Below are 20,208 nucleotides of genomic sequence, written 5' to 3'. Positions count from 1 at the left end.
CCTGTGCCTGTGTGTGCACCTTCCCTCCCTGCAGTGAGAGCTCACCTGTACCTGTACCTGTGTGTGCACCTTCCCTCCCTGCAGTGAGAGCTCACCTGTGCCTGTACCTGTGTGTGCACCTTCCCTCCCTGCAGTGACAGCTCACCTGTACCTGTACCTGTGTGTGCACCTTCCCTCCCTGCAGTGAGAGCTCACCTGTACCTGTGCCTGTGTGTGCACCTTCCCTCCCTGCAGTGAGAGCTCACCTGTGCCTGTACCTGTGTGTGCACCTTCCCTCCCTGCAGTGAGAGCTCACCTGTGCCTGTACCTGTGTGTGCACCTTCCCTCCCTGCAGTGAAAGCTCACCTGTACCTGTACCTGTGTGTGCACCTTCCCTCCCTGCAGTGAGAGCTCACCTGTGCCTGTGTGTGCACCTTCCCTCCCTGCAGTGAGAGCTTTCGCTCCTGCAGTCTTCTCTCTTTACTGCCTGTTTCTTTCCTCTTTTTTTCTTCTAATAACAAATTGTTGTTTTATAAAACGGCTGCTCTTAGCTGTTCTGCTTGAATTACCACCTCTCTCCTCATATTCTGTTTTTTACAGGGGCCCTAAAGGACATTACCTTGTTGTCAACTTGCTTTTTGGAATAGCCTTTCTGTCTAGCTCGTTTTCCATCTTGACTGTCAGAGAGCGCCGAATTAAGGCCAAGCACATCCAGTTTGTCAGTGGTGTTTACTTGTGGGCTTACTGGCTCTCCGCTCTGCTCTGGGACCTCATCTCCTTCCTCGTCCCCACTCTGCTGATGGTGGTGAGTGCTGGGTCAGATCACAGGGAACTTGCCTGGGGGTCCCCCGTACAGCTCCAGAACCAGCCGGAAGCTCAGCCCTGACTGAGATTGGGGTGTGAAGCTCCTTCGTCGCTGCCCCTCAGGCATCACTGGGAGCAGAGGGACCTGCCATGGGGCCTTTTTTTCTTTTAAAGGGCTGTGATTTTTTTTTCAGTTTTATTTGTTTGCTTGAAAGAGTGACAGAGAGAAGGAGAAACTGAGAGAGAGAGAGAGAGAGTCAGAGAGAGAGAGAGAGAGAGAGAGATCTTCGTTCACTGGTTCACTCCCTAAATGTCTGCAGAAGCTGGAATGAACCAGCTGAAGCCACAAGCAGGAACTCTTTCCAGGTCCCCCACGTGGACGGCAGGGAGCCAGGGTTTTGGGCCATCATCCGCTGCCTTCCACACACATTAGCCAGAAGCTGGCAGAGGCTTGAGGAATAACATTTCCGTGAAATGCCTAGGAGCAGAGGCAGGCCTGGATTCCAGGCCCTCTGGAATAGGGTGTGGGTGTCCCAAGCATCGGCTTGATCTGCTGGGCCCCAGTGCCCACCCCTGCCCTAGGATCTTTAAGTGACAACACGGAGTCGCGGCCTCAAGCTAATCAGAGGCAGTGCTTTGAGGATTTGAGTTTGTTGTGCAGAAATAGCTCACCAGGATATTGATGGGCTGAAATATTTGATTAGGATTGAATTGAGTAATTTGAGGGTTTCCTGGTTACTTTTGTAAAGGTTATCAGGAAGATTTTTTTTAAAGATTTGTTTATTTCATCTGAAAGGCAGAGCTGTAGAGAGAAAGGGAGACACAGAGAGAGAGAGAGATTCTCCATCTGCTGGTTCACTCCCCAAATGCCTGCAACAGCCAAGGCTGAGCCAGACTGAAGCCAGGAGCCCAGTACTCCACCTGGGTCTCCCATGTGGGTGGCAGAGAACCAAGCACTTGAGCCATCACCTGCTATGTCCCCCAGATTGCATTAGCAGGAAGCCGGATCAGGAACAGAGTAGCCAGGACTGAAATCTGCATTTTGATATGAGATGTAGAATGTCTGAAGTGGCGGCTTAATCTGCTATTCCAGATGCTGGCCCCTGCCTATGTGTTTGTTTCTGTTTGTTTGTTTTTAAGATTCATTTATTTTTTATTTTTTATTTATTTTTTATTTTTTACAGGCAGAGTGGACAGTGAGAGAGAGAGACAGAGAGAAAGGTCTTCCTTTTGCCGTTGGTTCACCCTCCAGTGGCCGCCGCGGCTGGCGCGCCGCAGCCGGCGCACCGCGCTGATCCGAAGGCAGGAGCCAGGTACTTATCCTGGTCTCCCATGCGGGTGCAGGGCCCAAGCACTTGGGCCATCCTCCACTGCACTCCCGGGCCACAGCAGAGAGCTTGCCTGGAAGAGGGGCCACCAGGACAGAATCCAGTGCCCCGACCGGGACTAGAACCCGGTGTGCTGGCGCCGCAAGGTGGAGGATTAGCCTAGTGAGCCGCGGCGCCAGCATTTATTTTTATTTGCAAGAATTAGAAAGAGAGGGAGGGCCATATCCTCTACCAGCTGGTTCACTCCCCAAATGGCCAGAACAGCTGGGGCTGGGCCAGGCTGAAGCCAGGAGCTAGGAGCTTACTCTGAGTCTCCCATGTAGGTGCAGGGGCCCAAACACTTGGGCCGTCCTCCACTGTTTTTCCCAGGCCATTAGCAGGGAGCTGGATCAGAAGTGAAGCAGCTAGGACAGGCACCGATGCCCATACGGATGCTGGCACTGTAGATGGTAGCTTAGCCCACTGTGCCACAATGCCAGCTGCTGCCTGTGTGTCTTGTAGACACCTCTGGACCACTTATCTCCCTGCACTGTGGCAGGTGCTGGTCGTCTCTGCCTTGCTGGGGGAAGGGAAGGGAGGTACCTGGGCGTGTGGCAGGTACCTTCCTTCTGAACCTGGGATGATTCTGTTCTTTCTCCAGCTGAGGACTGACTGACAGTGGCTTTTCCCAATTCTTCCCACTCCCCCTTCCTGAGGTGGTGTTTCTGTACTACAATGAAGAAGTGTTTACACACCGTGGAAACATCCTTGCTCTTGTCTTGATGTTGATTCTCTATGGCTGGGCTATCATCCCCCTCATCTACATAATCAGCTTCTCCTTCGAAAGTGCCAGCCACGCCTGCGTCAAGCTGGTCGTCATGCTCACCTTCTTGAGCATTGGCCCCATCATGCTGGTCACCGTCACAGCCGAGCAAGGTGAGCACTGCTTAGCCACATCCCACGGAGCTTTAATTCCCCCTGTGGCAGCCGCAGGGGTTGTACCTGCCCCAGAGTGTGTCTCCCAGGGCAGCTGTGGTCTGGAACACACACTTCGAGGAGAACAGATGAACTAGCGGTGTATTCCTTCTGTGGATTGCTGTGACAACAACACAAGAGCGTGCACAGTGTGGAGTGAGAGGGAACACCATGTGGGGGCGGTCTGTGCAGTCCACAGACACACTCCTAACGCTAGGCTAGCATCTGGAAAGCAGTCGTGTCTGGGTTAGGGAAGGGCATTGACTGAAAAAGAGAGGTTAGTGAACTTCGTGAAGCGATGAAATACCCTTTTTCTCCTTGGGGATACTGGTTATGGGAACTTACATATTTACCACAATTTATCCTAATTCATCACATTTTCTACTTTTTTTGAAAAAAGGTGTATTTATTAGAAAGTCAAGAGTTGGCTGGCGCCACAGCTCAATAGGCTAATCCTCCGCCTTGTGGCGCTGGCACACCAGGTTCTAGTCCCGATCGGGGCGCCGGATTCTGTCCCGGTTGCCCCTCTTCCAGGCCAGCTCTCTGCTGTGGCCCAGGAGTGCAGTGGAGGATGGCCCAAGTGCTTGGGCCCTGCACCCCATGGGAGACCAGGAGAAGCACCTGGCTCCTGCCATCGGATCAGTGTGGTGCACCGGCCACAGCGGCCATTGGAGGGTGAACCAACGGCAAAGGAAGACCTTTCTCTCTGTCTCTCTCTCTCACTGTCCACTCTGCCTGTCAAAAAAAAAAGAGTTACAGAGAGACACAGAGGAAGATCTTGCATCTGTTGGTTCACTCCATAGATGGCCACAATGGCCAGGGCTGGGCCAGGCCAAAGCCAGGAGCCAAGAGCTTCATCCAGGACTCCCACGTTGGTGACAGGGACTCAAGTCCTTGAGCAATTCTTTTGTTGCTTTCCCAGGGAGCCAGATCAGAAGTGGAATAGCCAGGACACGAGCCAGCACCCACATGGGGTGCCAGTGTCACAGGCTGCAGCTTTACTTGCTATGCCACAACACTGGCCCCAGATTTTCTACTTATGACCTATGCATTTCACTGAAATGTTATTCCTCAAGAGAAAGATAAAACATCAGTAAAGAAAGACAGCTGGTGCGGGGAGGGGGCTGCTTGGTAAGTGTGTCATTGGAGTAGAGGAAACCAAGGTGGGCATCGTCCACGCTACGCACCTGCAGCTGGCCCTTTCTGGTCAGCGTTGGGCACACTGATGTTCTGCCTCTGTAGTGCTCTTTTTCATTTGCATTGATGAACACCTCTTTCAAATTGACTTTGGATTTTTGTTTTTGTTTTTTGGTTTTTTTTTTGCTTAAAAGTAGGTTAACAGGGATGGGTGCTGTGATACAATGGGTTGGATGCCCAAACCCCATGAGAGTGTGGTCCAAGTCCCAGCTACTCTGTTTCTGATCCAGCTATCTTCTGGCGAGGCAGCAGATGATGGCCCAAGTTCTTGGGTTCCTGACACCCATGTGGGAGACCCAGGTGGAATTCCTGGCTCTTAGCTTTGGCCTGGCCCAACCCTGGCTGTTGTAGGCATTTTGGGGATGAATCAGTGGATGGAAGAGCTCTCTCTTCTTCTCAGTGCCTCCCTCTCTCTCTCTCTCTCTCTTTCTCTCTTTCTCTCTCTCTGTCATTCTGCCTTTCATATAAATAGTTTAACAGCTTCCCTCTGCTTAAAAAACAAACAACAAAAAAAGACCTTTTTTTTTTTTTTTACAGAAAAGTCTTTGAGAGACAGAGGGAACTGTCATCTGTTTGTTCCCTCCCCAGATGCCTACAACAGCTGGGCTTGGGCGGGGTAGAGGAGAGGGTGGCTAGGGAAGGGCGAGGCTGGGACTCTAGATCCCCAGCTGGGTAACAGGAGCACACTCACCTCAACCTTTACCATGCCCTGGCTTTTATCTTGGAGTCATTGTTTCTTTTTTTTTTTTTTTTTTTTAATTTTATTTGAAAGGCAAAGTTATAGAGAGGCCGAGACGGGGAGGGGGTCTTCCATCCATTGGTTCACTCCCTAGATGGCCACAATGGCCAGAGCTGCACCAATCCGAAGCCAGGAGCCAGGAGCTTCTTCAGGGTCTCCCAGGTGGGTGCAGGGGCCCAAGGACTTGGGCCATCTTCTACTGCTTTCCCAGGCCACAGCAGAGAGCTGGATCGGAAGTGGAGCAGCCGGGACTCACGAACTGGCGCCCATATGCGAAGCTGTTGCTTCAGTGCTGGGGGGCCCCCTCATTGTTTCTTAAGTGTGTGCAAACGACAGTGTTGTTCCCACAGGGTGTAAAGGCAGGGACTGTGTGTGCACCTGTCCTAATGTGAAGCTCATGCACCCTGGAGGTTGACCCAGCAGACCCTGCTCTGTCTGGGCCCAGCTCACTTGTCCACCTCTGCAATGCAGCCATGCTCCTGCTGGTGTTCCCACACACAGTGCCCGCTCTCCTGCTCTGTGCGTGACCAGGTGCTGGTGTTCCCACACACAGTGCCCGCTCTCCTGCTCTGTGCGTGACCAGGTGCTGGTGTTCCCACACACAGTGCCCGCTCTCCTGCTCTGTGCGTGACCAGGTGCTGGTGTTCCCACACCCAGTGCCCGCTCTCATGCTCTGTGCGTGACCGGGTGCTGGTGTTCCCACACACCCAGTGCCCGCTCTCATGCTCTGTGCATGACCACGTGCTGGTGTTCCCACGCACCCAGTGCCCGCTCTCATGCTCTGTGCGTGACCGGGTGCTGGTGTTCCCACACCCAGTGCCCGCTCTCATGCTCTGTGCGTGACCGGGTGCTGGTGTTCCCACACCCAGTGCCCGCTCTCATGCTCTGTGCGTGACCGGGTGCTGGTGTTCCCACACACCCAGTGCCCGCTCTCATGCTCTGTGCGTGACCGGGTGCTGGTGTTCCCACACACCCAGTGCCCGCTCTCATGCTCTGTGCGTGACCGGGTGCTGGTGTTCCCACACCCAGTGCCCGCTCTCATGCTCTGTGCGTGACCGGGTGCTGGTGTTCCCACACCCAGTGCCCGCTCTCATGCTCTGTGCGTGACCGGGTGCTGGTGTTCCCACACCCAGTGCCCGCTCTCATGCTCTGTGCGTGACCGGGTGCTGGTGTTCCCACACCCAGTGCCCGCTCTCATGCTCTGTGCGTGACTGGATGGAAACACGGTGCTCTGGAGCAGCACAGCAGGAGAGAAACACGCACGGCCTGGAGGCTGAACGGCCACAGAGGAAGGGGGACAACCTAGAGATGCACAAGTCAGGGAAAGCCTTGCAGGCCTGGGAGTGTGATGGTCCAGTGACGGGGCAGGGTTAGAAGATATGTGGGACAGTGTGCCCTTTTCTTTTCTTTTTTTAAAAAATTATGATTTTATTTGAAAGGCAGAATGACAGAGAAACAGAGAGGTTTTCCATCTGCTACGTCAGTCCCCAGATGGCTACAACGGCTGGGGCTGGGCCAGGCCGAGGCTAGGATTCTGAAGCCCAGAGCTCAGAACTCATCCTGGTCTCTTACATGGGTGGCAGGGGCCAAGAACTTGGGCCGTCTTCCACTGCTTTCCTAGGCACATTAGCAGGGAGCTGCAGCAGAAGTGGAACAGCCGGGACTCTGAAACCAGCATTCTGATAGGGGATGCTGCACCACAAACAACAGCAGCCCCAAGGATATGTTTTTTAAATATTGATTTGTTGGTTTATTTGAAAGGAAGAATTAGAAAGGGCAAGATGGGGGTGCGCAGAGAAAGAGACTTCTGTCCATTAGTTCACTCCCCAGAAAGCCACAATGGCCAAGGCTAGGCCAGGCCAAAGCCAGGAGACTGGAATTCCATCCAGGACTCCTATGTAGGTGGTAGGGGCTCAGTCACTTGGGCCATCTTCTACTGCTTTCCCAGGCACATTAGCAGAGAGCTGGATCACAAGTGGAACAGCCAGGACTTGAACCGGTGCTCATACGGGAGGCCAGCATCACAGCCACGGCCTAACCCACTGTACCAAGGATGTGCTTTTCTTTTCCGTCAAGTAAAGTTACTATTTTCTGTTCCTTTCAGACCTGGGTTATGAAGCAATCTCAGAGAACCTGGATCACGCGTTCCTCGCACTCCCGGGCCACTGCCTGGGGATGGCTTTCTGCAACTTATATTACAACTTTGAACTACAGAGGTTTTGTAGTGTCAAGAACCTGAGCCAGACTGAGTGCAATGAAGCTTGTAGGTAGAATAAGTGGAATTACTGTATTTTCATTTGAGTCTTGCAAGTAGTATAAATGGAATTTATTTTCATTGAGATACAGTTCACATAAAATGCATCCTTTTTTATAAAATAGCATAATGCTTGCATGTAACCACCCGTACCATCCCGTGTACTCTAAACCATCTCTAAATTATTGATAGTACTTTATACAATGTAAATGCTATGTAAATTGTTGTCATACTGTATCATTTAAAAGAGAAGAAATTCTATATATGTTTAGTAGACAGTTTTTTTCTGAATATTTTCTACCTATGGTTGGTTGACTCCACAGATGCAGAACTTATGGCTATGGTAGATGAGTTGATGTAAAAAATGTCATTTTATATCAGATACTTGAGCAGCCACAGCTTTGGTATCTGCAGGGAGATCTGGAACCAATCCCACAAATACTAATGGCCAGTTGTAACCTATATGTACCCAAAAGAGACTGATTAGCAAATTACAGTATAAGCATCAAGATAACATGATGCAGGCATCAAAAAGAATGATTTTGATCTCTATGTCCTGATATGTCAATGTCCATTATATATTATTAGATGAAACAAGTACATTGGAGAAGTGAATGCATAGTATCACTCCATTTTTTTGTTTCAAAAGATAATACCTAGGGGACCAGTGCTGTGGCATAGTGGGTAAAGCCACCACCTGCAGTGCTGGCGTCCCATATGGGCGCCGGTTCTAGTTCTGGCTGTTCCACATCTGATCCAGTTCTCTGCTATGGCCTGGGAAAGCAGTAGAAGATGACCCAAGTCGTTGGGTCCCTGCCCCTGTGTGGGAGACCTGGAAGAAGCTCCTGGCTCCTGGCTTCAGAACAACCCAGCTCGGCACATTGCAGCCGTTTGGGGAGTGACCCAGTGGATGGAAGGCCTCTCTCTCTGTCTCTCTGCTTCTGCCTCTGCCTTTCTGTAACCCCGCCTTTCAAAAACCTAAATAAATCTTAAAAAAAAGATAATACCTAGAAAATGTAGAAGAATTTTACATAAAACTATAACATTGGATTTGGCTAATGGAAAAGCACCTTTACTTTCTAATTCATGTATTTCTCCTTTTTGCAATGAATGTATATTTATTGTATAATTTTATTTTATTTATTTATTTTTGACAGGCAGAGTGGACAGTGAGAGAGAGAGAGAGAAAGGTCTTCCTTTTGCCATTGGTTCACCCTCCAATGGCCGCATGTGCCGGCGCATCGCGCTGATCCGAAACCAGGAACCAGGTGCTTCTCCTGGTCTCCCATGTGGGTGCAGGGCCCAAGGACTTGGGCCATCCTCCACTGCACTCCCGGGCCACAGCAGAGAGTTGGCCTGGAAGAGGGGCAACTGGGACAGGATCCGGCGCCCCGACCGGTACTAGAACCCAGTGTGCTGGCGCCGCAGGCGGAGGATTAGCCTATTGAGCCACGGTGCCAGCCTAATTTTATTTTTTTAAGATTTATTTATTTGAAAAGCAAGATAGAGAGAAGGAGAAACAGAGAGCTTCCATCCACTGGTTCATTCCCCAAATGTATACAACAGCTGGGGCTGGGACAGGCCAAAGCTGGACGCCTTGAATTCCATCCGGGTTCCCACATGGGTTCAGGGGCCTATGGACTTGGGCCATCTTCCACTACTTTCCCAGGTGCATTATCAGGAATCCGGATGGGAAATGGGACATCCAGAATTCATACCAGGGCTCATATGGGATACTGACATTGCAGGTGGTGGCTTAACCTTCTGTACCACAATGCCAGACCCTGTTTTAAAATACTGTAAAAAATTTTAAGGCAGACCAGCTTAAAAAGAGAATAGAGACTCCTGAGTATTTTTTTTTTTTACAGGAGTGGTTAGTTGAAGTTGCAGGGTAATTATTGATTGAAAGAAGACCTTGGCCGGCGCCGCGGCTCACTAGGCTAATCCTCTGCCTTGCGGCGCCGGCACACCGGGTTCTAGTCCCGGACAGGGCGCCGGATTCTGTCCCAGTTGCCCCTCTTCCAGGCCAGCTCTCTGCTGTGGCCAGGGAGTGCAGTGGAGGATGGCCCAAGTCCTTGGGCCCTGCACCCCATGGGAGACCAGGATAAGTACCTGGCTCCTGCCATCAGATCAGCGCGGTGCGCCAGCCGCAGCGCGCCAGCTGCGGCGGCCATTGGAGGGTGAACCAACGGCAAAGGAAGACCTTTCTCTCTGTCTCTCTCTCTCACTGTCCACTCTGCCTGTCCAAAAAAAAAAAAAAAAAAAAAGAAGAAGAAGAAGAAGAAGAAGACCTAAACATATAAATAATTTATATTTCAAGTGTCAAATGGACAGGATGAAGTCTTTCATTTTTTTTCCAAAGATTTATTTGTTTGCAATTCTGAAAGCCAGAGAGAAGGGGAGAGACAGGGAGTGACTTCCATCTTCTGGTTCACTTCCCAAATGCTGCAACAGCCAAGGCTGGGCCAAGCTGCAGCCAGGAGCCTGGAACTCCATCCAGGCTTCCCATTCAGGTGCCCAAGCACACGGGCCATCTTCCCCTGTGCTCCCAGGCAAATTAGCAGGGGACTGGACAGGAAGTGGAGCAGCCAGGACTTGAGTCAGTGCTCCAGTCTGGGATACTGGTGGCACAAGTGGTGTCTTCACTCCCTGCAGTACAACACTGGCACCTATTTTTTTATTGACAAAAATCATGTATATTTATCATACACAACATGACAGGTCTTTTTTTTTTTTTTTTTTTTTTGACAGGCAGAGTGGACAGTGAGAGAGAGAGACAGAGAGAAAGGTCTTCCTTTGCCGTTGGTTCACCCTCCAATGGCCGCCGCGGCCGGCGCGCTGCGGCCGGCGCACCGCGCTGATCCGATGGCAGGAGCCAGGAGCCAGGTGCTTTTCCTGGTCTCCCATGGGGTGCAGGGCCCAAGCACCTGGGCCATCCTCCACTGCACTCCCTGGCCACAGCAGAGAGCTGGCCTGGAAGAGGGGCAACCGGGACAGAATCCGGCGCCCCAACCGGGACTAGAACCCGGTGTGCCAGCGCCGCTAGGCGGAGGATTAGCCTAGTGAGCCGCGGCGCCGGCCGACAGGTCTTTTTATTGTACTGTTTTTACAGAACATTAATTATAGGAGGGAAAACAAAATGTCACTGTTGACCACCATCTGCAATGTGGGAATAGCGATGATGAAAAGAACACTTCTTTTAAACTATATTCGTTGTAATAGGAATTTACCTACTAGGTGTACAGTTGAGGAATTGCTTTGAAAATTACCCAAAGTTTTTAAATATCTATTTACCCCATTTTAGCAGAAAAATATGTGGTCCAAAAGAACATCTACGCGTGGGAGTCCCTAGGGATAGGGAAGTACCTGACCGCCCTGGCTATCTCGGGACCTGTGTACATCATCCTGCTTTTCCTCATCGAAACCAGCGCATTCTGGACGCTGAAAGCCAGGCTCTCTGACTTCTGCGGGAAGCCAAGTTTGGTGAGTGCGTCCGAGTGCAAACTGCACAGACTCCCAGAAAGGAGAACACTCTGGCTGAGCCCCTGTGACCTCGTTCCATGCTGGTCATCTGTGGTGCTTCCAGGGTCTGCTCCTCAGCACAGCAGAAACAAGACCTGAGTTTCCTCAGACCAGTCACTCTTCCCCAGCTCCACGAGCCAAACAAGAAGTCTGTTCAAAGAAACCCAGAAATGAGCTTTTGTTAAAGCTTTTTTTAAAAGATAGATTTATTAATTTGAAAGAGTTACAGAGAGAGGGAGAGAAAGAGAGAGGTCTTCCATCTGCTGGTTCACTAACCAAATGGCCACAATAGCCAGGGCTGGGCCATACCAAAGCCAGGAGCCAGGAGCGTCTTCCAGGTCTCCCGTGTGGGTGCAGGGGCCCAAGGACTGGGGCCATCCTCCACTGCTTTCCCGGGTGCATTAGCAGGGAGCTGGATCAGAAGCTGAGCAGCCGGGACTCAAACCAGGGCCCACGTGGGATGCCGGTGCTGCAGGTGGGGCTTACTTCACCTGCTGTGCCAGAGCACCAGCCCCATTGTCATATCTGATATCCCTAGTTGTAAGTCCTAGTTTTCCTCCGAAGTCGATGCCGCGTGAAGTTTTCCTGATGGCCGTAGCTGCTCCTGAGATGGGGTGGTGGTGTGTCCATGAGAACCAGGGTCAGCCCAGACACCTTCCAGCCTTCCCAGGGAGGCTGCGGTCTTCATGGTTCCCCTCAGTCTCCATCTTGTGCCCTCACAGCAAGTCCTAATTTTTTCACCCTTGTCTTGGTGATGCAGGCAGTGCCGCTCAATGTGCCATCAGCACCTGAGGACCAAGATGTGGCCAAGGAAGCAGAAACTATCAAGATGCATTTGGAAAAGTTGTGCAAGAAAAATCCCCTGGTTGTTAAGGAAGTGTCAAAGGTAAAGTCAAAAGTCAAGAACATTCTCCCTCTGGGTCACGCACCAGCAGGCACTTGGCCTATTGGCAGGTGACTCAGATACGTGACTCCCCGTGGGGTTTCCTCTGGGAGTGATCACAGTAGAATTCATTGGTGTACGAGACAAAAATTAGGAACTCGGTCCTCTACTGTCTGTTGTGTGGCCCTCTGGAGGCGAGAGGCCTGGGGTGGGAGCGGGAGCAGGCAGTGCCAGAGGCTGTGCCTGATGCAGCGACTCTCCAGGATCTGGAAGACAGTTTGTGGAGGAGTCGGGGCCTCAGCCTGCCTCGTGCCCCCGAGCGTTTTAAGAGCCCCTTCCAACATCAGGATCTTGGTAACATTTCCCCAGGTTGCTAGTCTTACTGTTTCTCTATAGTTTTAGTTTAAAACTTAAATAAACCTTCCTGTAACATCAAAAGTATGCTTTGGGGATGAAAGAGTTTATCTTGGAAACAGCATTCTCAGTATGGAAGGCAAAGAGAAACCCCTCCTATCCTGCTGGGCTAGCACTGAGAGGAGGCAGCGCTGAGCCTGGGTGCAGGACAGGCCCCGAGCCCTGGGAGCCCTGAGAGCCCTGAGGCGGCCTGGACCTGTGCTAGAACAGACTGCAGTGAGCACAGGGAGCTCCCGGACTGCACCGAGGCGTCCTAACCGTGTCTGCTCTCTCATGTGTCTCAGGTCTATGAGAACAAGGTGCCCGTGGTGGCTGTGAACAAGGTATCCTTCACTGTTCAAGCGAAAGAATGCTTTGGCCTTCTTGGCCTCAATGGAGCAGGGAAGACTTCCATTTTCAAAATGCTGGCCGGGGAGAAGCCAATAACTTCTGGGGAGGCCTTTGTCAGGGGTATCAGCATCAGCTCTGACCTAGAGAGAGTGAGTATGACTACAAACAAACCTAGGGGTGTCACACAGGATTCGGGGTGGGGGGGGGGAACTGGGGTGAGAGTTGATCTCTGAAAATTCCGCGTATCCGTTTCTTTTTTTTTTTTTTTTGACAGGCAGAGTGGACAGTGAGAGAGAGAGACAGAGAGAAAGGTCTTCTTTTCCCGTTGGTTCACCCTCCAATGGCCGCTGCAGCCAGCGCACCGCGCTGATCCGAAGCCAGGAGCCAGGTGCTTATCCTGGTCTCCCGTGGCGTGCAGGGCCCAAGCACTTGGGCCATCCTCCACTGCACTCCCTGGCCACAGCAAGCAGAGAGCTGGCCTGGAAGAGGGGCAACTGGGACAGAATCCGGCGCCCCGACCAGGACTAGAACCCCGTGTGCTGGCGCCACTAGGTGGAGGATTAGCCTATTGAGCCACGGCGTTGGCCCCGCGTATCCGTTTCATCTTGACCCCAAATCCATGTCTCCATCCTGGAGCACTTCTTTGGAACTATGATACTTGCATCTACCTCTTATTTAACATTATCTCTCTTTTTTTATTTTAAATATTTAGTTATGATGAGGGGCTGGCTTTGTGGCGTAGCAGAATAAGCTGCCGCCTACAGCGCCAGCATCCCATTTGGGTGCCAGTTCAAGTCCCGGCTGCTCTGCTTCTGATCCAGCTCCCTGGTGCACCTGGGAAGGCACTGGAGAATGGCCCAAGTGTGTGGGCCTGTGCTGCCCACACAGGGGAACCCATGTTGAGTTCCAGGCACCTGGCTCCAGCCTGGCCCAGCCCTGGCAGTTGCGGCCATCAGGGGAGTGAGGAAATCTTTAAAAGATTTATTTTATTTATTTGAAAGGTAGAGTTACAGAGAGAGAAGGAAACAGAGATCTTCCATTATCTGTTTCACTTCCGCAGTAGCTACAACAGCCAGGGCTGGGACAGGTCAAAGCCAACTCATACGGTCAAACTGCATCTAATATAGGATGCCAGCGTTACAAGCAGCAGCTTAACCTGCTATGCCACAGTGCTGGCCCCTGGAAGCTGCCATCTGGGGAGTAAACCAGTGGATTGGAGAGAGAGAGAGAGAGTGTGTAACTCTGCCTTTCAAGACAATGAAAAGAAATAGTATAAATAAACTTTAAAAAAAAAATGCTGGGGCCGACATTGTGGTACAGCGAGTTAAGCTGCTGCCTACGAGGCCAGCATCCCATATAGGTGCCTGTTTGAGACCCTACTGCTCTACTTCTGGTCCAGCGCCCTGCTAATGCACCTGAGAAAACAGTGGAAGATGGCCCAAGTGCTTGGCACCCTGTACCCATGTAGGAGACCTAGAAGCTCCGAGCTCCTGGCTTCAGCTTGCCACAGCCCCGGCCATTGCTGCCATTTGGAGAGTGAACCAGTGGATGGAAGCGTGCTTTCTCTCTCTCTCCCTCCCTCTCCTCTCCCATCTCTTCCTCTCTCTCTCTCTGTAACTCTGCCTTTCAAATAAAATAAAAAAATAAATCTTAATAAAATGCTTGAGCCAGCATTGTGGCTCTGTGGGATAGGCTATCACTTGTTACACTGGCATCCCATATGAGCACTGGTTCAAGTCCTGACTTCTCCACTTCTGATCCAGCTCCCTGCCGGTGTGCCTGGGAAAGCAGTGGAAGATGGCCCCAGTGCCTGGGCCCCCTCCATCCACATGGGAGACCTGGGTGAAGTTTCAGCCTCCTGGCTTCCACCTGGCCCAGCTCCAGCCTCTGTTGCCATTTGGGGAGTGAAACAGTGGATGGAAGGTCTCTCTCTGTATATGACTCTGACTTCGAAGTGACCAAATAAATCTTTTTAATAAATAAATAAAACAGACAAGGCAGCACCTAGAATGAACCCCAGGTCAGCTCTGAGATATTTACTATACAAATGCAGTGTTATGTCAAAAGGATAAAAAGTGTAAGTCAGGTTTATACCAGAATTGTTAGGTCCAGAAATAAAATCCACCAAAATAAATCATTATATTTATCCCTAGATGCTGAAAAGGCATTTGACAAAAAACTTAGTATCAACTCATGATTTTTAAAAATAGAAATAGAATTAGAAGAAACGTCAAAGTAATACGGTGGGGGCTGTTGCTGTGGTGTAGTGGGTAAAGCCGCCGCCTGCAACGCTGGCATCCCTTACGGGTGCTGCTGGTTCAAGTCCTGGCTGCTCCACTTCTGATCCAGCTCTCTGCTATGGACTGGGAAAGCAGTAGAAGATGGCCCAGGTCCTTGGGCCCCTGCACCCACGTGGGAGACCTGGGAGAATCTGCTGGCTCCTGGCTTCAGATCAGCACAGCTCCGGCCATTGCGTCCAATTGGGGAGTGAACCAGCAGATGAAAGACCTCTCTCTCTCCCTCCCTCCCTCCCTCCCTCTCTCTCTCTGCCTCTCCTTCTCTCTGTAACTCTGACTTTCAAATAAATAAATAAATCTTTAATAAAATAAAATAAAGTAACACAGTGAAGACCACCCACCAGCAGGTTCACGTTTTATAAAGAAATATTTGAAGTATCTGCGTTCCAGTCCTGTGTGTCTTTCTCAGCTGTTGGCTCGGTGCCAGGGACAGGGATGTCCCCAGGAAGCCACATTCTGGAAGTGCAGCCTGGCCTGAGCTGTGTGGGCCCGTCTTCCTCCTCCTCCCCAAGACAGACGCTCTGGTAGTTCTGTACTCTGCACGCTGTCAGATCTTCCCCCACCCTGCGGCTGTCCTGCAGCTTGAGGGGAAGAGGGAAAAGAAGAAAAGCGAGGGGAAACAAGTTGATTATTTTTTCAAAAATAGTAGCCCACTGTTTTATGTCTCTACTTCAGGCTAGCCTGTGAACATGGTCATAGACCATAGCTATGAGTTTATAATGGCAAAAACAGAAATGACTCAGTGTGTGTGAATTTTTTTATTTTTATTTATTTATTTATTTATTTATTTATTTATTTATTTTGACAGGCAGAGTGGACAGTGAGAGACAGAGACAGAGAGAAAGGTCTTCCTTTGCCGTTGGTTCACCCTCCAATGGCCGCGGCGCCGGCCCAAATACATACTTTTAAAAATAAAAAAATTTGGCCGGCGCCGCGGCTCACTAGACTAATCCTCCACCTTGCGGCGCCGGCACACTGGGTTCTAGTCCCGGTTGGGGCGCCGGATTCTGTCCCGGTTGCCCCTCTTCCAGGCCAGCTCTCTGCTGTGGCCCGGGAGTGCAGTGGAGGATGGCCCAAGTGCTTGGGCCCTGCACCCCATGGGAGACCAGGAGAAGCACCCGGCTCCTGCCATCGGATCAGCGCAGTGCGCCGGCCGCAGCGTGCCGGCCACGGCGGCCATTGGAGGGTGAACCAACAGCAAAAAGGAAGACCTTTCTCTCTGTCTCTCTCTCTCACTGTCCACTCTGCCTGTCAAAAAAAAAAAAAGTATGTATTTGAGGGTTGGCATCCTGGCACAGCCGGTTACACCTCAGCCTGTGATGCCAGCAGCCCAGGTGCGCATCCTTTTGAGTCCCAGATGCTCCACTTCAGATGCAGCTTCCTGCTGATGTGCCTGGAAAGAGCAGAGATGGCCCGAATGCTTGGGCCCTGGCCATCCTCATGGGAGATCTGGATGAAGGTCCTGGTTCCTGGCTTTGGCCTGGTCCAGCTCTGGCTGTTGTGGCCATTTGGGGAGTGAACCAGTGAATGGAAGACCTCTCTCAGTCTCTGTAACTTTGCCTTTCAAATAAATATTTTTAAAAAGATTTATGTAGTGAAGGCAGAGGGCCGAGGCCGAGGCCGAGGCAGACAGCCTGTGCCTGTGTTGGAGCAGGCATGGTTAACCTGGCAGAAGTGGCCTTCCTTGAAGTGCCTCCATGTTCTCATCTCAGGTGCGGAAGTGGATTGGCTACTGTCCCCAGTTTGATGCTTTGCTGAACTTCATGACAGGCCGTGAGACACTGGTCATGTACTCCCGGATCCGAGGCATTCCCGAGTGCCACATCAGCACCTGTGTGGACCAGATTCTTGAGGACTTGGTCTTGTACATGGATGCTGACAAGCTAGTGAAGACCTACAGGTAAGATTTGGGGCTTCCCCTGGCCACCCCGCCTCCAGGCACCAGCATAGGAGGTGGGAGTGCTGGAGGGGCCCTACCTTCCCTGTACGAAAGGGCCAGTGCCTCAGCTTCCCCAGCAATGCTTTGTGTTGGTCCTGGGCTCCCAGGCGCATTGTGGGGCCACCGCAGGGCAGAGGCGTTGCTGTAGCTGGGGACAAGCAGATGGACCGCGGCGTTATCTACCTGACAAGGCCACTTGATGAAGGGCTCCCCGTTTTTGGCCGGCTTGCGTTTTAAGCCCACAGTTAGCTCAGTCTGCTGTGTCTGTGGCACCTGAATTTCAGGTGTTCTGCTGGGAAACTTGGCGGGGTCCTCAGGCTACTGTTGCTAGGGTCCCAAAGGGCCCCTTGCGCTGAGCGCAGCGCCCCTAGAGGTGCACGGTGGAACGGCAAGCTCGGGACACCTCTGACCTCCGGCAGAGCAGGCTTGGGATCAGATGATGACGTCCTCGGCTCTTCAGTTTCCACAGGTTTTCTTGTATCCCTGTGTCCTTTGATGATCAAAGGAGTGTGCACTTGCAACGTTTAGAGCAGTGCCTTACACACAGCAAATGTTCTATGTATTAAAAAAAAAAAAAAAAAGCTTGCTAAATGGTCCTGTGCCCTATGTACACAGAGGGGAGCGTCCCCAACCCTAGAAAGACCCTCACAGAAGATTCCTCGGCTGTGTGCTCGCCAGGACCAATCCTTGTCCATCCTTGGGAATGGACACAGAGTGCACAGATGCAGCCCCCGTTCAACCTGGGGTGAAGGCGACGGGGCTGTGTTTCTGTAGGCCGCCCCTCCCCAGGTGCACAGAGCAGCACTTCCTGAACAGAGCAGAGGGGCCGGTGTTGGACAGCAGGATCACTGTGGAGGCTGATGCTGACCAGTCCCCTGACCTCTCCTTCTCTGCCTCCAGCGGGGGCAACAAGCGCAAGCTGAGCACGGGCATCGCCCTCCTCGGAGAGCCTGCGGTCATCTTCCTGGACGAGCCGTCCACGGGCATGGACCCCGTGGCCCGGCGCCTGCTCTGGGACACTGTGGCCCGGGCCCGCGAGTCTGGCAAGGCCGTCGTCATCACCTCCCACAGGTAGAGCCGGGGTGTCCCTGTGCGTCCGTGGAGGAGCCAGACGGGCTGGGCAGGGTGGGACCCCGAGGTGCCCGGAGCCGACCAGGAGACTCCCAGCCTCTGCCCACGGGCCATGCTCTGAACCGGTAGCGGCCTGGCCTGGGCGTCGGCACCTTCCTCTCCGCACAAGACTTTGGCTCTCAGGGCGGGCATCGGCACCCCCAACACTGTCTCAGGCCTGCCCCCTTGTCCCCAGCATGGAGGAGTGCGAGGCCCTGTGCACCCGGCTGGCCATCATGGTGCAGGGTCAGTTCAAGTGCCTGGGCAGCCCGCAGCACCTCAAGAGCAAGTTCGGCAGCGGCTACTCCCTGCAGGCCAAGGTCCGGAGCAGAGGGCAGCAGGAGGCGCTGCGGGATTTCAAGGCCTTTGTGGACCTGACCTTCCCAGGTGCGAGCCTGCCCGGGGCCTGCCTGAGCCGCTCCCGGCCGCTCTGCCTCTCCCACATCCCTGATCCCTGGGGCCGGACCGCCCTCCGCTGGCCCCGCCCCCTCCTCACAGGAACACGCCTGTGCTTTGTGCAGGCAGCATCCTGGAAGATGAGCACCAGGGGATGGTCCACTACCACCTGCCCGGCCACAACCTCAGCTGGGCGAAGGTGAGCACCCTCGTGACCGAGGTCCTGTCTCTCGGGCGGTCTCGTGCACTGGCGCTGCAGCGCCCTGGCCGTGTTTGTAGTGACCTTCAGGCACATTTCATGGGACGTAAGGGACTTCCGGGATCAGCTCCTGCACACCTCACGTCCGAGGGGCGCCACGTGCCCGAGGTCACACAGGGAGTCGGGCCAGCCAGGCCTCTGTCCTGCCTGCACTCCCAGCAGGAAGCAGAGACTGACTTCTCGAGAGGGGCTCTGCAGGAGCCGAGGGCCCCTGGGTGCCGGCCCCAGCGGCCAGATCTCCCTGTGTCCCCTCTGGGTGCGCCGGTGAGCGGGCGCTTCCTCCCCACAGGTGTTTGGCCTTCTGGAGGCAGCTAAGAACGAGTACCAGCTGGACGACTACTCCGTCAGCCAGGTCTCGCTGGAGGACATCTTCCTGAGCGTCGCCTACCCCATGTACCGCACACAAGGCCAGGACCAGCGTGGGCAAACGCCGCCTCCGCCTCGCTCTTCAGCCCCTCCCCCAGCCCCTGCCCTTCTGTAATAAAGACTCCCTGGTGCCCAGCTGGCCCAGGGGTGCGCAAGGCCGCTCAGCGAGGCTCTCCCCGGACGCAGTTCACTGGGCAGGGTGGGCCAGTGGCTCAGCGGCTGGATGAGACCAGTGCACAGGGATACCCCGAGTCCCTGCAGTGGGCTGTGGCCTCCGCAGGTCCTCTCACCAGCAGTGACTGTTGGTGACACAGCAGTGACCACTCTGTGCCCCGTTCACATCCTGTCCCTCGGCCGTACCTCCCTCAGGGCCAGGTACGGAGCGCGTCCTGGGCCTGGCTGTGCCCTGCCCGGTGGGTGAGGGTCTGCAGGCACGGCACAGGCACGAGGTGGCCGCATGCGTGAGGCTGGCTGCTCGGTGCACCGCCTGCACGTGCAGCTTCGCCCGCGCTGGAACCCCAGCTTCAGGTTTGCCTCCGGGTGCGGGGACAGCACGCGTCTGCTGTCTGCTCACCCAGGGCAGCACTTGGATTCCTGGGCCTTCCTGGGCGTGGCCCTGGCTCGCGGGGGCTGCGCGGGACCCTGCACCAGGCCTCCCTCATTTCCCAGGGGAGCCAGTGGACTGTCCACGGCCAGAAGCCTGCAGCAGAGGTGGGGAGCCCCACACTGCAGACCGACCGCACCTGGGCGGCTGTCCGAAATGCTGGCCGGGTCCCCTCAGCCCTGTGGAGTCAGAAGTCCTGGGGCAGCGCCCAGCCCTGTCAGGGGCGCTCCTGATGTCCTGGGCCTGGGTGTGCCCTCAGGTGGCCGTTGGGCTCCCGGGAAGAGTGGCCCACAGGCCTGGCACACATCAGCACACCCCCGACCTGTTCTGAGCAGGGGCTCCCACTTCGACCCCGCCTGACTGCGAGGGGACGCCCCGGGCCCCCAGCACCGCTCCCTCTCGACCCGACTCCCCCTCCGGGGCGGCTCATCCCGCAGCGCGACCCGCGGACCGGGACACTGTCGCAGCCTGATCACCGCCTTCCAGGCGCCAGCCAAGCCGCCCCCGGCCGCGAGGGCAGCAGTCGCCCTTCCCGCCCGGGGCCGCTGGGGCTTCCTGGCGCCGGCGAGGGCCGAGTCGCCTGAGTGCGGGGAGCGTGAGGAAGGGGCTGCGAGGGGAGGGGTGGGTGGGAGCCCGACCCCAGGGCCCCCGCGGGCCCTGCCCTCCGGGAAGAGCTGCAGGGCGGCGGCGAGGGTCGCTCCGGGGAGGCCACGTTTCGGGGTAGAACGGACCGAGACCCCAGCCCCGTGCCTGGGGCCCTGTGGGCACCGCAGCAGGCGGCGAGCGCTGGGCACGCCTGGGCACCGGGAGCGAACTTCCGAACCCGCCGCGGC

At 54.0% G+C, this 20,208-nt stretch overlaps 1 protein-coding gene across 19 annotated transcripts in view; it reads left to right on the top strand.

Annotated features, from left to right (window-relative positions):
- The window catches only part of LOC100346422 (ATP-binding cassette sub-family A member 17), a 102,788-nt gene extending 82,892 nt beyond the window's left edge, over positions 1-19,896 (top strand). For 9 of the 19 annotated variants that reach the window (XM_051836195.2, XM_051836198.2, XM_051836203.2 and 6 more), the window contains 11 exons: positions 580-784; positions 2,807-3,026; positions 7,106-7,264; positions 10,560-10,738; positions 11,538-11,663; positions 12,359-12,553; positions 16,414-16,601; positions 17,541-17,711; positions 17,947-18,137; positions 18,272-18,345; positions 18,695-19,891. In XM_051836195.2, coding sequence (XP_051692155.2) covers positions 580-784; positions 2,807-3,026; positions 7,106-7,264; positions 10,560-10,738; positions 11,538-11,663; positions 12,359-12,553; positions 16,414-16,601; positions 17,541-17,711; positions 17,947-18,137; positions 18,272-18,345; positions 18,695-18,886 — 1,900 coding nt within the window. In that variant the 3' untranslated portion in view covers positions 18,887-19,891. Of the gene's footprint in view, positions 1-579; positions 785-2,806; positions 3,027-7,105; positions 7,265-10,559; positions 10,739-11,537; positions 11,664-12,358; positions 12,554-16,413; positions 16,602-17,540; positions 17,712-17,946; positions 18,138-18,271; positions 18,346-18,694 lie in introns of those variants that run through there. The other 10 variants (XM_051836190.2, XM_051836191.2, XM_051836207.2 and 7 more) reach the window with 6 other exon arrangements.
- The last annotated feature ends 312 nt before the right edge of the window (positions 19,897-20,208 follow it).

Source organism: Oryctolagus cuniculus, chromosome 19 (genome assembly GCF_964237555.1).
Source record: "Oryctolagus cuniculus chromosome 19, mOryCun1.1, whole genome shotgun sequence".
Lineage (NCBI taxonomy): Eukaryota > Metazoa > Chordata > Mammalia > Lagomorpha > Leporidae > Oryctolagus > Oryctolagus cuniculus.
This window is presented reverse-complemented; position numbering and strand designations above follow the sequence as displayed.